Source organism: Lagenorhynchus albirostris, chromosome 15 (assembly GCF_949774975.1).
Source record: "Lagenorhynchus albirostris chromosome 15, mLagAlb1.1, whole genome shotgun sequence".
Lineage (NCBI taxonomy): Eukaryota > Metazoa > Chordata > Mammalia > Artiodactyla > Delphinidae > Lagenorhynchus > Lagenorhynchus albirostris.
The window spans coordinates 70667072-70689742 of NC_083109.1; the positions used below are offsets into that span (position 1 = coordinate 70667072).

The following is a 22671-nucleotide window of genomic DNA, read 5'->3' on the forward strand; positions in this document are numbered from 1 at the left end:
AGAACAGTCATAATAGTGAACCTAATCAGTTGATTAAAAAATAACTTCTTGGGCTTCCCTGGTGGCGCAGTGGTGGAGAGTCCGCCTGCCGATGCAGGGGACACGGGTTCGTGCTCTGGTCCGGGAGGATCCCACGTGCGGCGGAGCGGCTGGGCCGGTGAGCCATGGCCGCTGAGCCTGCGCGTCCGGAGCCTGTGCTCCGCAACGGGAGAGGCCGCAACAGTGAGAGGCCCGCGTACCCCCCCAAAAAAAATAAATTAACAAAATGACTTCTTCCTTTTGGTGGCCCTTGTAGCTCTCGGCTCACATCAGCTAATAATTCCAGGGGAAGAGGAAGACGGACTTTTCCAGCAGATTCAGCCAATCCCTGGGTTGAGTCTGTTGGCCTGGCTTTGGGCATGTGCCTAGTCCTAAACCAGTCACATGGCCAGGGAAACGGACTAGCCAGAGTAGCCTGGCCTTGAGTGGCCAGGCCTCTGTCATGTGCTCGCCCTTGAAGTGCCAGCAGTGTTATTTCCACCCACACCACATGGACTGAGAGTGGAGGAGAGGTGGTTTCCCAAAGGAAAACCAAGACGATGTAACTAGAAGAAAATGAATAGATGCTAAACCGACAGAAACAACAAATGTCCACTATCTCCACTTGGACATGGCCTTTGGGCAATTCGCTTCAGCTTTCAAAGCCTCAGTCTCCTCCTCTGTAAAATGGGGATAGTGACCCCAGGGCATAGCATTATTGCAGACAGCCACAATAAGCACCACAGAGAGCATCATAAATGGTCATTAAAGCAGCCCAAAGACTGGGCTCCAGTAACCTCGCTTGTCGCTCATAAATCATCCCTCAGTTAAGATGTGGCATTTGGGGGAGGGGGAGGGGCAGGGCAGGTGGAGTAGTCAGTCAGGTGTGCGGAAGTGCTTCAAGAACTCTGTGGTGCCCCCGACACAGTGTGTTCACAGCTCATTATTAGACCATTCCAAGTTATTGTTCTTCTCCGCTGGGACTTGACACCTACAAAGTCAGGTCCTCAATGTCCTCCAGCCCTGGCAACCAGCCCTATGCTCTAAGCTGCTCGTTAATGCAGCTCAGGCTCTGGCACTCGCTAAATCAACCCTGTTTAGGAGAATTCCAATATTCTGGCCTCAGAGGAGTACGTGATCCCTGAAATACAGACTCTGTCGAGTTCCTTTAAGCATAACTGATTCTTGGCGTTTCTCTCCAATTCCATTTCTTTTTCCCCCAGAGGGAATTAATAATATGGCCATTGATAAAATTCTGCACCATCTCTGGGGCCAGCATTAGGGATAAAGATGATAAGGATAACAATAATGGCAGTGGGACTTTGCTTTCGCATCACGTCCAAATTCCTTAAACCTTTTCCCGTACTTAACTCACGCCTCCCCGACACCCATCACTCTAGTCAAACCCAACTTCTGGCCAATCCATGAACGTTTCAGGCTTTTTGAGGCCCCCAAACCTTTGCCTGTGCTGCTCCAGCTGCCTGGAATGCCTTTCTCTTATTGCCCAGCAAACCTTTCAACTTTCAAATCTCAGCTCAGATGTCTCCTTATTTATTCATTTAGGGCCCATTGTGTTCCAGACAATGTCCTAGGGACTTGGAATACACAAGTGATCAAAACAGACGCAGTCCCTGCCTTCATGAAGTTTCCATTCTAGTGCAGGGGATGGCCCAATAAATAAAAGCCTTGATGAATAAGATAAAGTAGAGATAATTAGTGAGCGGTTGGGAGTGTGTACGTGTATGTGTGTGTGTGTGCGCATGTGCGCACACACGCATGCACAGCTTGCAATTTTAAATAGGATGGCTGGGGGGGACCTCCCCGAGAAGGTAAGATCTAAGACAAGCCTTGAGGAGGTGAGGAATCTGGGTATTTACCTGGGGGAAGGAACGGTGGGTCTAAGGCCCTGAGGTGGGCACATGCTGGGTGTTGCGGGTACTGCAGTGATGAGGAGGAGGGTGGAGCAGTGGGAGGAGGTCAGGGACGTGCATGGAGGCCCAGTGGGCAGGGCCTGGTGGCCGCTGGGACCCGTGCAGAGTCCAGAGCAGAGGAGTGACATGATTCAACTTCCCTTTCATCAGGACCCCCGGCTGTAGAAAGGAGAATGGACTGTAGGGGTGAGGGCGGGAGCCGGAGGCCAGTGAAGGGTCCTGAACCAGTGTGGTAGCGGGGAAGTGGGGAGAAGTGGTCAGCTTTTGGATACATGGTATTTTTTGCATGGAGCTGATGGACTGGACGTGGAGTGGGAGAGTGTGAGTGAGTTACGCTTCGAAGATTACTCCCAAGGATTTGGGCCTGGCCGTGCCCTCAGGGGCTTCTCTGTTCCCTCCTTCAGATCCTTGGCCTCACATTTTATACATTTTGCTGTCATCACTTGTCTCTTTTTTTTGGCCTCAGACACCCTGGGTAATCTGATGAAAGTTATGGACTCTCTTCCCAGAATAGTACCCTTGTGCAGTCAGTTGAATCGATGTCCCCAGAGCCCCCTGCGGGCCATCCCCCATATTAGGGACCCCTGGCCAGTGTGTGTTGCTTGACTGGGTACATGAAAGCAGGGGGTGCCATTCACACCGCACACAACAGGAATGGGGGCAGGGTTGTGCAGATCGGCCCCTGGCTGGCGGTTGGGTACTGTCTACAGGCACGTTGGAATCTGAACGCACGCTGGGTCCGTTTTTTGTTAAACCCTCATTGCATAGGTAACAGCCACACAGTAAACACTTGATCAGTGTTTGCTGAAACACAGTGATGATAAACCTGGCGCTTTCTAAGTTTCCCCCACCTTTGTGGGATGCCTTAAATAGGAATTAATGCCTCTGCTTTATAGCCTGAGAAATAAAGCCTCAGCAAAGTGAAATATGCCGTGCTGGGGAGAAGTAGTGTCTGATGTCTGACCAGGGTGAGGGTTAGCCAGGTGGGTACTTGGTCAGCCTTAGCAGTTATCATCACGGAGCTGGATGTTGTTGAAGCTGAGACCCGAACCCAGGACTCCAGGCTCCCCACATGATGGTCCCCTCCTTCCCCAGTTCTGTGCTCCAGGAATTTATAATCCAGCTGGGGAATCAATAAGAAGAAGAAAGAAACGGATCCTAAATTACTTCTACTTTTCTCCTAGTTAATCCTTAGAGCAGCCCTGCCAGGTAGACCTTATTACTATTCCCTTTTTACAGATGAGGAAACTGAGGCTCAGAGAAGGTAAGTAGCAGAGTTCAGGACTCACCTCCAGGTCTCCAAATCCCCAGATAATGAGTGAGCAATAGATATAGTTAAAGGCTTACAGTGTAGCACTTAACTATATATGATTTCATGCTGTATTGTATATAATTTAATACTAATTGCAGGGTTTCAGAATGAGCTGAAGTGAGCGGGGGTGAGAATGGTAGGGGAAGGCTTTGTGGAGAATTGGGGAGCTGAGCTGGGCCTTGGAGAGGATTTGGGTGGAGGCTGGAGGGAAAGGGAATCGAATGATTAAGGCATCAGGATAGCAATGAGCTGGCTGGGAGTGGGGAGGGGCCAGGATAGTACTAGTTAAACAATGGAACTCCATAAATGCAAATGTAACTAACGTTCATTGAGAGCTACCCAAGTGCCAGATACTGTGCTATGTTTTTTTTATTGTTATTGCATCCAACCCACCTTTGACCCTGTGAGGGAAAGACAAATCCAACCAGACAGGTACTGTTGTTACCTCCATTCGATAGATAAGGAAACAAATAGCACTGTTGTGACTTGGAGCCAGGCCTGGACTCCAAAGCTCACATTCTTCACAGCTCAAGTTCAGTGCTGATCTGATTAGAGGTGGGCGTATTGTGAACAGTGGGGAATAAGCTGGGCTGGTCTAGGGCCTTGCTGGCTAAGTGTGGCCCACGGGCATTGCCTGGGAGCTTGTTAGACGTGTGGGCTTGGGACCCTTCCCAGTCCTACGGAAGGAGAACCTGCATTTCAGCACAATCCCCAGGTGATTTGTGTTCACATCAGCATTTGAGAAGCACGGGGCTGGTGAGTAGTTTGGCTGGATATATGCCTGAGCTCTTCAAATCTTTCCTATGACATCTCCCTGCTGGCAGAGGCGAATAAATGTATTCCCTGAGGGTTTGAGGTAGAAGCCCAGGACAGCCCGCCCCACGCTGAGATTCTCTGAAGTCTCATATTTCATCTAAAAATGTCATTGACTATTTCATTACATACCATAATGTATCAGTGGTCATTTTAATATCTCAAAATGGTTATGTAAATTGCCATGGAGTAGGATCCATATTCCGGGGAGATGCATGGGATGGGTTTCCTTGTATCTTAAATGGGGTAATAATAACCACTTCAAAGGCTGCTGCAAAGATCAAAGGAGAATCATGTATATGGAATTGCTGCGTCAACTGTCCGCATCGTACACATGTTGTTGTGGAAGGAACTGAGAATCCTCTCCAGACCCAGTGTCCTGCAACCAACCAGCTGTCCAGAGGGTGGAGGTCACAGTGCTTTTCTCACAGTCAAGGTGAGGCAGGGCTCAGTCCCGAGGAGGACAAGGGAACATCTCTGGGCATCTCAGGAAGCCAGGTAAATAAGAATAGGAACACCTATAGCTAGTTTGTTTAAATTTCTTATGATTTCATAAAATCACCCTTTCTTATTATTCCCCACTTCCTGATTGGCCAGATTAGTTAAGCCGGAAAACCCCAGGAAAATCCAGAGGCTTCAGAGACATCGGGTGAGAGAAGATGGGAGTACAGCATCCTGTCCCCAGGTGACCCAGAGAGAGGGGAGCCTGGGAGGAAAAGTGGGGGTGACAGGGAAAGAGGGAAGCAGATGGCCACAACCTGGAGTCCTATAGGAAAAGGGGAGAGAAGGGGACTGGGCTGTCAGCCCTGGACTAGCAGTGACTCTCTGGCTTCCCCATCCAGGGGACCCATTTCCTTGTATCGGAAGAAGAGAAGACAGAGAGAGAGAGACCCAGAGAGGTGAGATGGACGAGACAGTGACCATCCACGTCCAAGGCCAAGGAGGAAGGGCAGCCAGAGAAGGCGCAGGAGGGAAGGGAGGCTCATTCAGAACCGCAGAAGCTACAGGAGGGGAATTTGGGGACGGATGAGTGGGAACAGCTCCCCATGGCCCGGAGCAGTCGAAAAGGATGAAGTTGGGAAGAGCTATTATATTTGCTTAAGGAGGTTATGAGTCACCCTTGGGGAGAGTTCTGGTAGATTAGTGGGGTTAAGGCCAGATTTTGAGGCGCTAAGAACAGAATGATGGAGATTCTTTTTTTTTCTTCTTCCCATGATAATCGTTAGGATTTTCACACAAATTGTGTTTCTCTTACAAATGTCTTACTTGCCATTTAACACTTAATCTCTGTGACTTGTGACTAGAATGAAGCTGATATTGTCCCTTTAATCCACTCCTTGGCAAAAAGTTAGTTAAGAAACAGAAAATTACAAAGCATTGTTAACAGTATAATCCAACTTTTGTTTAAAAGAATGTGTGTGTGTGTGTATTTATAAATATGAACATATGTATATTGTAAACAAAGAAAAACATCTACAGAAATATGTATCAGATTGTAATGGGGGTTTTACTGGTATATACATGTTGCTTTTAATATGTATAGTTTATTATACATTTATTATCCCTCCATAAAACTGTAACAAATTCTAATAGGGGTTATCTCTAATGGTCAGGTTACGGTATATGACTTATAATTCTTTTGGCTACAAAGGGCAGAAACTCAGCTGAAACTTTAAAGCTATAACTAAGTTGTTCCAGTACTTCTTCAGGCATGGGTGGATCCAGGGGCTCAAATTATGTTATTGGGAATCTCTCCTCTCCATCTCTGGGATCTGCTGTCTTCTTTCTTGACTTCATTCTCAGGCAATTCCAGGCCTGCGTCTCATCACTTTAGCACCCCAGTGGAAAGAGAACAGCTTTTTCCCCAGGAGTATTAGCAAAGTCCCAGGGCTGACTTTCAAGGGCCGTGCTCAGGCTCATCCCTAGACTAGTGAATCGTTGTGGCTGAGGGGAGAACTATGTTGATGGTTGAGACCAAGGCCAAGGTCATGTGACCCAAGAGGAGACCAAAGGAACTTTCATGGGCATCTAAGGAAGCCAGTGAACTGAAAAAAGGGGGCCGAATGGTTCCCCCGAAGAAATTCAGAGTTCTGTGGCCGGAAGAGGAAGCAGGAAACCACAAATGTCTGCTTTAAAGGAGCCTTCACTCTCTGGGTCATATATTTTTTTGGGGGGGGGTCATATATTTTTGTAATGACTGAGTTGTTTATAATAAGCATGCGTTTTTCTTACAATGGCAAGAGAAAGATGAGCTTCCCCTCTTTTTTTTTTTTTTGCAGTACGTGGGCCTCTCACTGTTGTGGCCGCGGTCTTCCCAGACCGGGGCACGAACCCGTGTCCCCTGCATTGGCAGGTGGACTCTCAACCACTGTGCCACCAGGGAAGCCTGAGCTTCCCCTCTTAAACAACTGATCTGGATTCCATCTGGTTGGGACAACTGAGATCACAAAATCATGAGTGTGGAGAAAACAGTAAAGCCCAAGTCTTCTCAGAGTCCTTGATTTTATAGGACATGGGAGGAAAGAACAGTGGCAAGGCTGGGGAATCGACCTTCTCCTTTTCGTAGATTGTTAGTTGTGTATGTTCAAGACCCAGTGGGCCATCAGACAGTCTCTGGGGCTCTGGGTCACCAGGGTGATGCGCCCAGGGAGCTGGGCCTTCGTCAAGGTCAGCCTCTCTGCCTCTCGGCCTCCTGTGTGGTGTGTGCTGTACCCAGGCTTCAGTAAAGCTTCCCTGCATTCTGATATCACACCGCTCTGTTTCTTCATTTCAGGGTTACACTAAGGACATGGTGACGGACTTTGATGAGAAACACGATGAGTATTTAATATTGCTCCAGCAGAGGAACCGGTAAGATGAAGCCGCTCAACGGCTGCCCTTCCTATTAGCCAAATCAAAATCCTATTTAGATATATTAACAGCATGCAGGCTGTCTCACATAGGAATGGGATGCAGTCACCCTCCACTCAGAAGCTTGGAATAATATCTGCCATCCCAGTTCCTATTTCTCCATTCACTGACTTAATTGCATCTTTTGACTGAGCTGTAGCAAACTGTTCGACGCGTCAGAGCCACGTCTCGCTTCCCTGCTCCGGTTCTGGGAGAAGCTGGGTTTGCCATGAAAAGCTAGACTTTGGCAGGGCCTGTGCATTAGTCACCTGAATAGGCCAACCTGTGATCTCACAGGCTTTGAAGGTCCCTGGAAATCTGAGCCTGTAATCATGCCTTGTTGTATAAAGGAGGAGTCCTTTTACACTTGCGTTTGAAGGTGGTTGATGTCATTTAAAGTTCAGTCAGTCCTGATTTTGACTCTGGAGTGCTGGTTCTTGCAAAAGCCTGCAGCCATGCCACGTGTAGTGACTGGGGTCAAGGCTTGTGGTCTGGTTTGAAAGAGAGTGGGTATCGTGTCCTCCATGCCTTTGCAGGGCTGCGCAAGTTCATTTGCAGTTCACTGTGGTTTGTCTTCAGGCCTGGAAGCTTACAGAAAGCTGGGTTTGCAAACTCCGATGCTAGGAGGGGACAGTCAGGGAGTGAAGCTGGCTCAGTGGGGACAGTGGGCACCTGGAACTCTCACGGGCCAAGGGGTCCGTATCCTCCAAGGTGGCCAGAGAAGCTGGAAATCTGGATTTGTGTGGTGAAGTCTCCTGAGTTTTAAAATGTTGGTAATGAATTCAAATCAAAGCACAAAACAAACAGAGGAATTCCGCAGGCCCCCCAGACAGATCTGCAGGAGGGGGAAGGACAGGGGCACTAATGTGGGGCTTTGTGTTGTGCGCTGGGCTTGGGGTCCTGTAGGTAAGAGAGTCTGCGGGTTGTTATTCTGAATGTGAATTCAGCCTTGTGTGATGGGCTGGATTCCCGGTGCTTGTCAACTGGGGCCCCGGTGGCATGTCGCATGGGGCAAGTTTTTATGGTGCGGGAGTTTCCCATGTGTTGTAGGAGTTTAGCATCCCTGCCTACCCACCCCTTTACTTAATTCCACTAAGACCCCCAGTATCTATGACAACAATACCTGCCCGCATTCCAGATGCCTCCTTGCAAGGTGGTCCCACCCCCCATAGAGAACTTCTGAATAGATCAACTCTCCAGGACCAGCCAGAAATGCCAGGCAACATCCCATGTGCCCAGCTGCTCTGCACTCATCTCTCTCCACCCCAGGGGCAGCCTCAAACCCAGGCTTGTGCTGATTAGACCCATGTGGGTTTTTATCATCATTAATGCCAGGAACAGAATGTTTTTATTCAGTTTCTGGCAGGCTGGATGGTGCCACTGAACACCTGGGCGCGATCATTGAATCATATACACGTGACTTGTCTAGGAGGAGAGTGTCATAGTTCTTTTTTTTTTTTTTTTGCGGTACGCGGGCCTCCCACTGCCGTGGCCCCTCCCGCTGCGGAGCACAGGCTCCAGACACGCAGGCCCGGCGGCCATGGCTCACCCGCCCAGCTGCTCCGCGGCACGTGGGATCCCCCCGGACCGGGGCACGAACCCATGTCCCCCTGCATCGGCAGGCGGACTCTCGACCACCGCGCCACCAGGGAAGCCCCTGTCATAGTTCTTTATGAGCAAATTGCTTCTCATTAATCGAGAGATCAATACGTGCGTGATCAAAGGGCACAGACCAATAGCATAGCTGAACAGATCCAGAGATGAGGTTGCAGCACAAAGGCCATTAAAAAATATGTCAACATGGAGCTGCCATAAAATTTGGGGGATGTGTTGTCACCAAGAGAGAGCTGGCTTGATGACAGGAAATTAGAAAGTAGAGCTAGAACGCCTCCAAATGGAGACCTGAAGAGTGGGAGTGCCCCTGAGCTGTCATCAGATGAAGCCTGAAAAGGCACCTTTGCTGGAATGCCAGTTGTGGGGCAGCCACCTCAACCCCATCGGTACAGTTATTGCACCCATTTTACAGATAAGGAAGCAGAGACCAGGACAGCAAGCAATTTGCCCATGGTCATGCAGCCAGGAAGTGGTGGAGCTGGGCCATACTTTCTTATTTATGTTTTGTTTGACATTGTCATCAATAATCAAAAGGAGAGAAACCTGCCAGGGTTGCCAATGGCTCTAAGTTCACTACGGAAGAGTTTTGTGGGAATAAACTGAAACTGACTTGGAAATGTAGTTACAAGACTGGGTAGAAAACCAGCCTCTGAACTTTATAATGGGCATAGAGGAAGGTGAAAACCCAGGCTGCTTATCTGCGTTGCCTTGTGACCCAAGAAGGGGGTGTGCAATCACTGGGCTGAGTTCTTAGACATCTGCCCAGAACACAGCTGCCCACAAGATGCTGGTGACATTATTCTTCTATTCATTCAGCAGGATTCCATTGAGTACCTTCTCAGTGCCTAGCATTACCACTGGTATGAAGGAGAACATTGCAATGAGGGAGACACAGACTGTATTAGTTAGCGCTCCTTTGCTTGAAGGGACAGGAACCCAAGGTAAATGACTTTAAACAACGAAATGTACTGACTTGTGAAATTAACAAATCCAGGATGATACACTGGCTTCAGGCATAGTTGGATCCAGGCACTCAAACTGGGTCACTGAAATCAGTCACTCTCCATCTCTCAGTTCTGTTTTCTCATGTTGGAATCATCTCAGGCAGGTACTTCCCTCACGGAGGTCAAGGCAGCCACTGGAAGCCCCACACTTACATCCCACCTCGAGGGGAAGAGAACACATCTTTCCTAATAGTTCCAGCAAAAGCGCTGAGGAGGGCCCCCGTAGGTCTGGCTGGGGCCCCGTTCCCATCCCTGAGCCAATCGCCGCCCTGTGCCTGGTGGGGGTGGCAGGGTCTGCCTGGCCACTCCTGGATCACCCCATTAACTTGGGCGATGGTGTGAGTCTCACCCAAACCATGAGGAGTAAGAGGAGGAGGGGAGCAGTTCCCAAGGGGAACCTGAGGGGCTGTGTTTGGAAGATGGGGGAGAGTTGCTGGACAGGCAAAAAGAACAGGTGCCCACCACACAGCCCTGGCCCTCAAGGAACTCCCCAGGCAGCGGCAAGTGAGCACAAGGCCACCTGTGACTATGCCGGAAGCGCAGAAAGTGGTCATGTGCTCCAGGAGAGGACCGGGGAGAGTGGAGAAGGTGTGGCCGCCCTGTTTCACCCCGTACAGCCCTCGCCCAGAGGGTGCTTAGTGATTCTAATCACTCAGCTTCAGGAAAGATGTAATCATGGCCTACGGGACTCATGAAAACGCAACCAGAATCATCAAAGGGCTGAGATATGAGGAACAGTTAAGGGCTAACGGCCAAGAGGGGCTGTAATATACGCACTAGATGTGGCAGATCTAAGATCTAAGAATCCAGCAATGGTATTTGCTTTTTTTTTTTGTGGTACGCGGGCCTCTCACTGCTGTGGCTTCTCCCGTTGCAGAGCACAGGCTCCGAACGCGCAGGCTCAGTGGCCATGGCTCACGGGCCCAGCCGCGCCGCGGCCTGTGGGATCTTCCTGGACCGGGGCACGAACCCGTGTCCCCTGCATTGGCAGGAGGACCCTAAACCACTGCGCCACCAGGGAAGCCCAGTATTTGCTTTTTGAAAAAGGTTGTTTGAGGGAAATTTATAGGAAAACGTACCCATATGAGAGGTGAACCCACTGCCCCAAGAGGAGATTCAGGCAGAAAGAAGAAAGGGGAGAACCAGCACCCAGGGCGGGCCTTGCACAGGCCCGTCTCTGAGCTGGAGATTCATCTGGTATCCCCTTCCATCCTCATGAGCCACAGGCATCCTTGGTCTCATTTTACAGAAGAGGAAACAGGCCCCGGGAGGTGTAGGGAATTGCCCAAGGTCACGAAAGCTGGGAAATGGCAGAGCCTCCAGTACGGAGCTCTGTCCTCCACCCACATGGGTGGGGGTGGTGACATCCTAGAAGACAAATTACAGAGCCTGTGGGCCCCCAGGTTCTGGGAGGAATGGCAGGCTCTTTGCCCCACTGCCTTCCTCCTCTGCATCCTTCAAGGCTGCACTGAAATGACACCACCTCCAAGAAGCCCCCACCTGGGAGCCACTGCTTCTCCTCTGAACTCTCCTTGCTTGGAGCCCCTGCGGCATGATGCCTGGTGAGGAGACAAGCAATGGCACAATGATGTGGCTGGGAGACGGGCTCTGGAGCCTCATGGACTGGAATTTAAATCCTGGCTGCTTCCTCGGCTCTCTGACCTTGGGCAAATTCATCTATGAAACAGATCGATGGTAGGAACTTAATCCCTGGGCCAGTGAAGGATTAAGCAGGACGAGATGCTTGGAGGTCCACAGTAAGCCCACCCATCCAAGTATGCTTTCTCCATCATCATCATCATCATCATCATTGTCATCACCATCATTTTAATGATAAACATGCCTTCTCAAATGATGTCCAGATAATCCTTGAATGCCTGACCCTTAGAGAACCCCTCAGTTGATCCTGGGGGTGAATGAGGTCCAGAGGAGGCACGTGGCCAGCCCATAGTCACACAGTAACTGTGGCGCTTAGAGACCGAGATGGTTCAGTCATAAACCCGGTCACAGTTAGGCCCGTGAGCAACACGCCACCTGCCCTTTGAGCTCAGCTACGTCCTCTCACCACCTGGACCCCTGCTTGTGCCCTGACCGCCCAGCTGTCAAGCATCTCACATCCCCCCCCACCCCCCGTCACAGTCCCTCACATGACACCCTGTGCTCTAACTCACAGTGCCTCCACTTCCTCTTCTGAACAGAAGAGCTCTCTGTACAAGTGACCCCAAAGGTCATTACGAGATAAGCGGAAACGATGCCTGTGACGTGGTTAGATACACGGTGGCTGTCTTAGGGTGCGCGTCCATGCCTTCCCTTTCCTGCTAGACCTTGAGTTCCAGAAATATTGAGAGTATTCCTCACCGTTCCTCACACTCATCACGGACCCCACACCCAGGGGGCAGGAAGGGAGAATAAACAGGCACACAGATACTATTCCATAGCACGAGGCAGGGAGACACGTGCTGTGAAACAAACAGAATCTGTAAGGGAATAGAGAGTGACAGGGCAGCGGGTGGCTGGGGGCTCCATCTCCGGAAGGGCAGGGACTTAATCTGATTTTTCTGAATCCCTGACACTAAGGGCAGCTTTTTATGCAAAGTAAGCTATCCGTTAAAAAACACCCACTTTTCTTTGATGCCACATGTGTACTGCTGATGTGCTCAGCTGCAGCAGGGAGTTCCTTTAGTGATTCCTTTCACAGTCTGAATAATTATCTCCTCATTTATCAGTTTCATGAATCCACATTTTCATAAATCACCCTGCTTAAAGAGAGACCTGTGTGGAGCGCCAGCCGCAGAGCCTGGATAACGGGATGCCACCGTGACCATTAAGGTAGCATCAGGAGACAGGGTGGTCTCCGGAAGGCAGTTGAGGCAGGCACTCCCTGGCTAGATGGTCAGATTTTCCTCGTGCCGCCCCTCCCTGGGCTCCCTGTTCTCCCTCCCCGGGGACTGCTGGTACCCACCGTGCCCTTTGATTGTTTGCTCCAGAGAATGCAGCTACTGCCGTGTTTGGAAATTGTCTCTTAGTTACTTGTGTTTTCCTTCTGTTTTATGCTGTTGCCCAACAATCAGGCATCTCCCAGGCTTCCGAAGCTGGCAAGAGATAAGCAGTCTGTAATAAACGTTCCTGCCACGATTGGCAAGATGGATGTATCAATCATTAAAGAAACATTTAAAAAGCAAACAAAGAAATCACCAGTAATACCACCACCCTCCCTCAACAGCTGATTTGATTTTCACATTTATCACCCTGCACTATGGGTCCACAAACACACTTTTTTCCAACTTTGCACTTATCACATATATACCATTTTTATCCTTCCTTTTTCACCCCCCCACTGAACAGATCACAAATAATCCCCTATGTTTTGACAGACTCTTCGTAATTTTAACAGCTGCATGAGATCCCGGCTTCCACTTCCCTAGTGTTGGACATTCGAGTTGCTTTCATGGTTTTGTTATGACTGAATGCTGACCATTGTTCCTGATCAGAAACAATTTGCTTACTGGGCAAAGACCAAGCATATGGCATTTTCTCTATTTTCATATTACTTCTGAGAAGGTCTTCTGAGTTTCCAGCAATGTCTAAGTTTGCCAGTTTCAGCTTGCTAGCTTTATAAGTCACCTTTGTTGTGGTGAAGACTCTGGGGCCACATGGCTTCAGTTTGCATCCTAGCCCTGATACCATACTAGCTGTGTGACCTTAGGCAAGTTACTTAACCTCTCTGTGCTCCAGTTTCTTTATTCAATGAGGTTAAGAAAAGTAATTACCCCACAGGGTTGTTGTAAAGATTAAAGTCTTAATACAGTCAGTCCTTATTAGTCACAGATTCCATATTTGCAAATTTACCCACTCACTAAAATTTATTTGTAACCTCCAGATCAATACTTGCAATGCTTTTGTGGTCACTCAAAGGCACATGCAGATGGCAAAAAAATTTTAGTTGCCCAGCACGCACGTTCCCAGCTAAGGTAGAACAAGGGAACACTCTGCCTTCTTGTTTCAGATCTTACAATGTAAAGTGTCCTTTTCACGTTTTACTTAGTGCTGTTGTAACCGAAAGTGGGGTCCAGCTGCTCACCACCCAAAAGCCAATAAAGAGTCCAGGTTGATGGAAAGGAAAGTTTGCTTTATTTCAGACGCCGGCAACCAGAGGGGAGGGTGGACTTCTGACCAAAGGCCAACTCCCCCCGCACTGACAGTCAGTGGGCAAGAGCTTTTATAGACAAAGGAAGGGGGCTACAGGCAGAAACAGAACAGTCAACTCTTGACAGTCATCTTGAAGTTGGTCCTGCGGTGGTCTGACCAGCATCATTTGATTGTTTTAAGTACAGTTAATCTTCAGTTCCAGGGTCGGTTTGTTCCCATTTCCTTGAGGCCAGTTCTTGGAATTGGGGGAGCTTATGTCATGGCTACAGTCCTGTCATCATGTAGTTAACTTCTTCCACCTGGTGGGGCTTTCAGTATCTACAAGACAGCTCAGTGGATATGGCTCAGAATATTACCTATAGCCCTTGAGAAGGAACTAAAGGTCTTGTTGGACTGTTTTCCTTTGTTTCTGCATTTTCTCACTTCTCTGATGAAATTTATTCTTTGGCTAAAGTTTTTCCACAGACAAAAGGCAGGCTGAGGACCTGGGGGCATAGACCATAGGGTCCTGCTCCGTTTCACCGTGTTTTTTATATTTTTGTGCTTTTCATTGATGACTTTGCTGTTTAAACTGGCCCCCCTGGCACAGAGGTAAAATGGTGTCTCGCATTTATTTCTAAGCCCAAGAAGGCTATGATGTCCCTTACGGAGAAAGTACACGTGTTACATAAGCTTCCTTCACTCATGAGTTGAAGTGCTGCTGGCATGAGTTCAGTGTTACTGTATTAAGTACATATTAAATAAGGCGCCTTCAAACAGAAACACACATAAAGCAAGGTTTTGTATTGATCGGCTGATGAAAATGTTGTGACCAGAGGCTCACAGGAACCAAATCCTGTATTTTCCCCTAGGAACAGTGGTTCAGTATTCACTAATTCAGTGTTTGCGGCAACTTTATGGAACATAACTATTGTGAATAATGAGAACTGACTATATGCAAAGCATCTAGAACAGGGTTTGGCCTTCTACCCTTTATGTGATTACCATTACTATTATTTTTTTTAATTTACATTTTGCTAATTTGGTGGGAACTTACTTAATCACTGAAGAGGATGCACATTTGTTGCCATGATGGTTGGTTGGTTGTATTTCTTCTTGTGCGGAAATAACTCTGGTTTGTGCGGGGTGCCTAAAAGTGTCTGTAAAGGCGCTGAAGGGTTTGGCGTCACACGGGAGCAATTCTGAAGAGGACACTGCATACCGTTTACGGCAGTGAACATCAGGACTGGGGAGAAAAGGACCAAACCAGGGTGCGAGTTCGGGCTTTAGAGAAAGCTGAACAACGGACCCGGCCGTGCTCACGCCAAAACCCTTTTAGCCAAAGGGTGTGATCATCACATCATTAATCTTGAGCAAAGCCTGCACTGGTGTATTTTTAAACTGCATCAGAATATAAAATAATGACATTTGGGGTATGGGGGGGGGAGTGTTTGAGAACACATTTATTTCCTGAAGCCAAAAATCAGCCCACCTGGCCTGATGACGGCCGTTTCCTGATGTGTGTATGTGTTCCGTGCAATCTCTCTCACAAAGGCTTAGACCGCGTTTTGTTACACGTGGAACAAAGGGCTGCTATCCACGCAAAGTTGAGATGCGCGAAATTGGGATCATCCCTGGAGATCCGGGCTGTGTGTAGCAGCGTGCACATGAGCCTGTTTTGTCTCAGCCACCTTGGGGGCGAGGCCGGGTGCCCAAGGTTTTGCTAACGTATGTCTGAGCCTCAGAATGAAAAGCAGAAACACCCCTGCAGGGTCCGGAACAGCCTCCCCGTCGCTGCTCCTGCGTGTGTGTAATGGGCCTCTCAGGGCTGTTTATGGATGAACAGCTGGGCACCGGCCACCCGGCCTCGGATTAGAGACGCTTGGCTGTCAGAGCAGCAGGTCCCTCCCCGCATGGGGGTGGGCGGTGGCCCAGGCTCCCAAAATGAGAAGCCAGCAATCGTTTCTCTTCCAGGATATTAAAGCATTTGAAAGCCAAGGACCCCATGCAGTTGAGGCTGGAGCACCTGGAACACGGGTTCTCTGTCTACGTCAACGGGGCCAATTCTGAACTGAAGACATCCCCTCGGAAAGCCATCCACTCCAGCTTCTCCAGAAGTGCCTCCCACGCCGAGGGGACTCACGGTGAGCACAGGCCAGCAACAGCTCTGCAGACAAATTAGGGGCAGTGGAGCCACACCCCATGCACAGAAACTAGTTAACCTATACAAGTTAACTCTACCCACTTGGCCAGAAAGAAAGAACATGAAAGTGAGAGAGAGAGAGAGAGAGAGAGAGAGAGAGAAATCCTTTTCCACTTCTTTTTAAACTAGTCTCGGCCTCCACCCCCCCAGGGCAAAGGTGGCCAGAGCAGTCAATTCCTGGCATTTACATTTCCTAGGTCTCATGTGCCAGTCGTTTAAGGAAATGTCAAGGATAATTTTGATTATACATGATTTTCACTCACTATGTCTTAACTTTAGTACCTAACCCCGGTGATAATTGATTCCACTGTTCATGTCTGAATTTAGTTAATACATACTCTGCAGACTTTAAGCGGATTTCAGGTGTCCTATAATAAAAGACACATGAAATAAAATCTGGGAAGTGGCCTAGGAGGCACCCGACCCAGTGGCTGGCCCCATATAGGCACCGAAAATGATTTGGTGGTGGTTGAATGAATGAAATGGCAGTGCATAGTAGTCAGATACCAGTTTGGCTGTGTTGCTTTGGGGAAACCATTTTTATCTCTCTGCGACTTTGTTTTCTCATCCTTAAAATGGGGCTAATGAATGCCAGAGTGCCCTTCAAGGCGGGTCACTTTGTCTAAGAGGACGGTGTGCTGCTGGGTTACAAGAAGAGGATTTGGAACAAGGCAGGGTTGGGTTCAAACCCTGTTCTGCCACTTTCTAGCTTTGAGACCTCTGGCAATTGGGTCCTCTCTGACCCTCAGTTTCCTCTTCTGTAAAATGGGAGTAATTATGCCCACCTTACAGGCTTCCCAGGAGGATTAAACAACATAAGAAGTGTAAAGTGTCCAGCACACGATAATCTTGACTTGTGTTCTAATTCATTGCCTCACAGGTATGGTAAGATCCCAAGCTATTAATAGACAGTAAAAGTCAATACAACAACAAGGGGATAAAAGGAGAAAGTGGTGTCTTCAAATCTTCCCCTAGGAGAGCCACTGCATTTCTGCTTAGAGTTTAGCATGAGTTTCCTAGCCCCCAGGGCAAAGAGGGAAATGGGATGGACTCTCCTAGCTTTCATGGGGGAAGAGTCTGGCTGACCTGCTAGTTAGGAGAAGCCGGCCTTTCCTGGTCCAGGTTTCAGGGAGGTGCAGATAACAGGAATCTCTGTACTTGGGTGCCCAGCAGTATATTTACTCATTCAACGTATCTCTCTCCCCTCACCCCTCTTTTATACTAATGCTGGTCTGTTGTGCGCCCTGTCCTATGTACCCTGCTTCTGTATCTTAGAGATTGTTCCTTTTGTACATAGACCTGCCCAATTCAGGAACATACCTACTGTTTCATAGCACAGAGGTGCTGTGACTGATACCCCATCCCTTTTTGTTGGGCATTTAGCTTGTTTCCTGATGCCTTTTGGCTACAAACAGTGCTACAAAAGTGTATTGCTTCACATACAAGACTCTGGGCACCCTGACGGGCATTGTAGATGTAAGTTACAAAACCACCATCAGTGTGGGCTCGTCTCCGGGGCCTCACCAAGTCTCTTTCCCTCATCTCTGGTGCAGATTGCGGACGAAAAACCCTGTTTCGAGAAGCTGAAGAAACTTTAAGACGCAATTCACGGACGGCCCCCAGCAAAGTCCAGCGCCGAGGATGGTACCAGGTGTGGAAACCCTGGGCAGAGGCAAGGCGGTGGCCCCAGCTCACACTTTAGAATAAGCAGCAGGGTTATTGTGAGAATAGAAACATAATCAGGGCATTTGGAATCCCCACGGGCAGGGGTTGGGTCTGGCTGGGCACTGCCATGGTGCCTTCTCTGCCTGTGGCACTGGCCTCTGGAGAGCAAAGGAGCCCTGGGGACCCTCCAGCCCACTCTGTGGCATGATCCTCCCTTCTGGCTGGGGCCACCCCAGCCCCAGTCCGGAGCATCACAGGTCAGACTCACAGCCCTGTCATGATTATGTATTCGTACAGCTGTTTTGTACTGAGCACCTGTGATGTGCCAGGCATGGTCTTAGATGCCATGGATGCGGTGGGTGGATAAGACAAAACCCCTGCCCCACAGACCTGAGATGCTCTTCGGATTGCTGCCGATGCTGCTGACCTGGCAGCTTGCCAGTACCAAGCTGGCAAGTCAGTACCAGGCGTGAGCTAAGCTCCCACGTGACTCCCCTCCTTTACCCTCACAGCAGACCTCTAGGATAAATTCCAAAGTCCCTCCTCTTTTCATGATGCTGAGGACACGAGAGCTCAGAAAAGTTAAGTGAGCTTTCCAAGGTCAACCACTCGGAAGTGGCAGAGTCAAGACTCAAATCTAGATCTGTGGCTCCAGGCTCGGTGTCCTTGCTCATATAGTCCTGACACCTCCCCGCAGTTACTCAGCCTTACTTGGGACCAGTGGGACCCCCACTGCACATTCGCATCACCTGGGATTCTCACTTGGTCTGAGATGAGGCTTAAGCAACATATACATACGTATAAGTATATGTATATGTATATATATATATATATATGTATATCTCTGTGTGTGTGTGTGTGTGTGTGTGTGTGTGCGCGTGTGTGCGTGTGTATGTTCATCCTTTGTAATGGGATTGGGAAGTACTGCTTTATAACATTTCACACTGCCCATACGTATGGGTCTATGGTAAATACTTTCCTACGCTTTATCCGCCATCTTTGCAATAACCCTGGAGGTACGTAAGTATCCTCATTGTGCCACTGAAGAAACTGAGGCCCAGAGAGCAGAGAGGTAATAAGGGGACTTGCTCCCATAGATGCTAAGGGAGGACGTAGGCTGAGGTTTGCACCCTGGACCTGTGACTCCAAACCCAGTGGTCCTCCCTTCTCTGCAGGGACGTCTGTGGGTCTCTGATGCAATGGGGAGGGGCGTTCCTGCCAGCTAACTCCCAAGCCTCATCTGGATGCTGATGAGCAAGGCCTTCAGGGCACACAGCCTGGAGGCTTCCCTTTGTCCCCAGCAATGAATGTTAATTTCCCAATAATGAGGCCTTTCTCCACTTGGCACTTCAGAGAGTTCTCCTGGCTGTTTTGAGTGCCTTCTATTATCAGGAGCCATATTTGCATCTTAGACTGTGACTTAATGGCTGACCCCAGAGTCTGTGCAATTTAAAGACTTGGCCTAAGATTAATTAGCATCCCTCCGCAGTCTCTCCCTGTGCTCCCACACTTCACAGGGCCTAATCATGGCTAATTTCCTGGCTTTCTGATGCCATGAAGGCTGTAATTGGCCTTCTGTACCGCATCCGTCAGGGGTCAGTCAGTGCTAACAACAGAGACCTCTCAGGCTATTTGAAGCATAAATGAATGGAAGGCAGGGAATTGGGTGCTTGCATCCAGCGAGAGGATGGGCTCTGAGCCAGGCCTCCAGGAATGGTACCCAGCATCCTAACGCGGACCTACCAGGAAAGCTGCTACCTAGGACACAGGAGGGAAGGTGGGGATCAGCCTCAGGAATGTGTCACCTGAGCTGTGATCCAGGAATCAGGAAGCCAGTGCCACAACCATTGGCCTCAGAGTGATGCTGTGTCTGCTAGAGCGACACTTTGAAGAAAGACCTTGCTCACAGCTCATCCAGCCAGGGTGGGACATGGATGAAAACACTCATGGCCTCTGCCACATGCTTAGCACAGAAACAGCCAGCGTGTGTCCCCTCCTTCCCACCTCACTTCCTTCTGCTGTCCCTGCCTTCCATGAGGCCATCTGATCTGCTGCATCCATGTCAAATCCAGACCCCAGCTGGGAGGGAGGTTGGGAAATGCACTGTCTGGCTTTCCAGCCTCTACTGAGCTGAGAGGCACCCTTGGAGGAGAGCGGAGTGGGTGCTGGGGGGCCACCCCCCCACCTTCGCGTCGACTCTGTTCTACCCACACACAGTCCTTTGGGGACCAGCCCTCAGAGTGAGACAAACCCGGGAACCTTCAGAAGTGGTGGTGAGTGGACTGGGAGCCATATGATGAGAGAAGCCATCCATTAAGTTAGCGGACAGGTATTACCGCGGGCCAGGCACTCTGCAAGGCTCGGGGGTTAAAAAACAAAAATCAGGAGGGCTTCCCTGGTGGCGCAGTGGTTGGGAGTCCGCCTGCCGATGCAGGGAACACGGGTTCGTGCCCCGGTCCGGGAAGATCCCACATGCCGCAGAGCAGCTGGGCCCGTGGGCCATGGCCGCTGAGCCTGCGCGTCCGGAGCCTGTGCTCCGCAACGGGAGAGGCCACAACAGTGAGAGGCCCACGTACCGCAAAACAAAACACAAAAATCAGGCTCAGTTCCTGCCCTGGAAGAACCGACTGTGAAGACATGGCCACTGCTTATCCTGGGGGAAAGGTGCAACAGCTGTTCTCCAACATACGGAGGGCTAGCCCGGTAGACTCTGAAAGTTAACAGCTTGAAGCCTGTGGGCTGAACTGGCCCCCCAGATAATGGTTTTTGGACTTACACAGTTTAAAAAGACTTAATCACTTGGTAACATTTAAATTCAAAATATTTTACACATTGTTTTAAAAGTTCGATTCCTCCTTGCCTAGGGAAATGGGAAGATCTGGCCCCCGTGCTGGGCCGCCGCCCAGAAGGCTGCCACCCGAGTGGCGGTTCCCAGTTTAGACAGCGAACAGCCCTGTTTGCCGTGGTCCCCACCACTCCCTTTAGAGCCCCAGCGCCGAGGCCGAGTGGTAGTTGCAGTTTGTCATCGTGCTCTGGCTGCTGCTCCTCTTATCCCCAGCAGCCTCCCCCTTTGCCATTCCCCACCTGGCTCACTGGGGCGTTTGAACCTGGGCCCCTGGAGAGTAGAAGGGAATGGGCTTTGGAGTCAGACAAACAGCTTACTAGCTGTGTGCCCCGGAGCCAGCCACGTGGCCTCTCCGAGCTTCGCGCTCAGCATCCGTAAAGCCTCCCAGGGCTGCTGGGAAGGAATGTGTGTATCGTATGTGTCACGGGCGGTCCGTCAGCAGGGGCTGTCGGCTCCCTCAGGTAGGAGCACCTGGAGGCAGGTGACAGACAAGTCCAGATGGTTAAGAGCACAGACTCAGGAACCCAGCGGCCTGGGTTCAAAGCCTCAGCTCTACCAGTTGCTGGCTGTACGGCCCTGGATAAGTGGCTTGTCTTCTCATCTGTAAGTGGGGCTGGTAATGGTACCCTCCTCAGCGGGTAGTTGCTGAGGGCTGAGTGAGCGAACCAGTGTTTGTAGAACGCACCAACTGGTGCCTGGCACAGAGGAAGCCGACAGTAAACGGTAGTGATGGTTGTAATCAGCTGAGAGGCATGCAGATGCCGAGGGCGGCTCTGCACTCCAGAGGCTTCCTTCACTCGTTCAGTCCTTCATTCATTCCGGGACCATCTACTGGACACTTGCAGGTGCTGGGGTCAGAGCAGTAAGTGAGGCAGGCTAGGCCAGCTATGGCGTGCGGGTCGGGGCTCTAGAAGACCCCAGAAAGGAGCTTGCGTTTCATTACACGTGAGGACTCCCCTGGAGGGTTTTCAGCAGGAGACTTGTGTGTTGGGTTCCTGTTTTGGATACATCCGCAGCGTTTGCACGGGAGGACCAGGTGGGGGCTGTGAAGCAGGGCTCCCGGTAAGCCTAACGGGCCCTTTCTCTCTCCCTACCTTCCCCAGCCCCACCCTTGCACCTGCTCCCTTCCCCCAGCTTCCCCTTCTCATTTCAGCTTTCTCCAGGTCACAGTTTTTATCTCCCTCAGTATTCGTTTGTTGAAATTTTCCAAGAGAGAGACCTTCTGAGTCTCTCAGCTCGTCTTTGTTACTCAGGTCACGGCCTGGCCTGCCGGTCAGCCTGACGAGGCGCCCGCTCAGGCCTCAGTCGGCCGGGACTGGAGGTGGGGACCAGGTCAGACGACTCAAAGCCTGCCTGCCCTAGAGCTGTCCCCTGAGCAGGGGCTGGGTCCCCACCTTCTCGCCGAGGAGGCTGTAGGCAGGACAGTAAATAGACTCGATTTGCCAGCTGCACTGTTACTGTCAAGAGGAGGAGGGAACGGATGGGCTTCCTCTGGCCCCAAGAAGTGGAGTAAAGCAGAAAATTTCTCCATGGTGGAAAGTACATGGAGACAGATTTGGGGGTGCGAAGGATAGACAGGAAGGCGGTCTCTCTATCTCCATCCTTTTGGATGGGTACCACTGCCCTTGGAGGCGGCCAAGGTCAGGCAGAGTGGCCGAGGCAGTAGAATCTCCAGTGGCCACTGGTGGCCAGTTCTCAAAAGCCACCCCATCAGGAGAGGGACCATAGCCCTGACCCAGTCCTCTTGTGTGCTGTGCCCAGCAGGAGGGACAGGTGGGGCCGCACAGTCACTGGGTGTGTTCACACAGGCCGCGGCCGGGTCAGCCGGGGACACAGCGGTCACAGCCAGCCCCCAGCCAGCACCACTTTCTCCCTGTTGCATCCCCGCCCCCTCCGACTTGTCACCTTGCCCGTTTCTCTGAGCGGCCCCCTAAACTCTCTTGAGTCCCACGTAACCTTTCCACTGACCAAGCCCGATGCCTCTTCCGGTAGAATAGAGTTGCCAGCTTAGGGTCTTGCCCACCAACTAGGAAGCGCTTTTGGGTGGAGCTGCCCTGATGGAAGGGGCTGCCGCAGGTGCACGGGCCTGAGGATACCTGGGCCAGAAGGTCAGAGAGTCATCCAAATGCTGGGCGAGATGCTGACCGCTCCACCCGTAAAACCCTTCCCTGACTCTCCAGTGCTGGGGGAGCCAGGGAGGCAGTTGGCGACGCTGGGCTGGGCTTCCGAGCGGCCGCCTGCGCTGTGGA

The 22671-nt window shown here is 50.4% G+C and overlaps 1 protein-coding gene across 6 annotated transcripts in view; it reads left to right on the top strand.

Annotated features, from left to right (window-relative positions):
* The window catches only part of KATNIP (katanin interacting protein), a 194319-nt gene that overhangs the window by 38509 nt on the left and 133139 nt on the right, over positions 1-22671 (top strand). For 5 of the 6 annotated variants that reach the window (XM_060124302.1, XM_060124303.1, XM_060124304.1 and 2 more), the window contains 3 exons: positions 6848-6924; positions 15684-15853; positions 17466-17563. In XM_060124302.1, the coding sequence (XP_059980285.1) occupies positions 6848-6924; positions 15684-15853; positions 17466-17563 (345 nt within the window). Of the gene's footprint in view, positions 1-6847; positions 6925-15683; positions 15854-17465; positions 17564-22671 lie in introns of those variants that run through there. The other variant, XM_060124307.1, reaches the window with a different exon arrangement.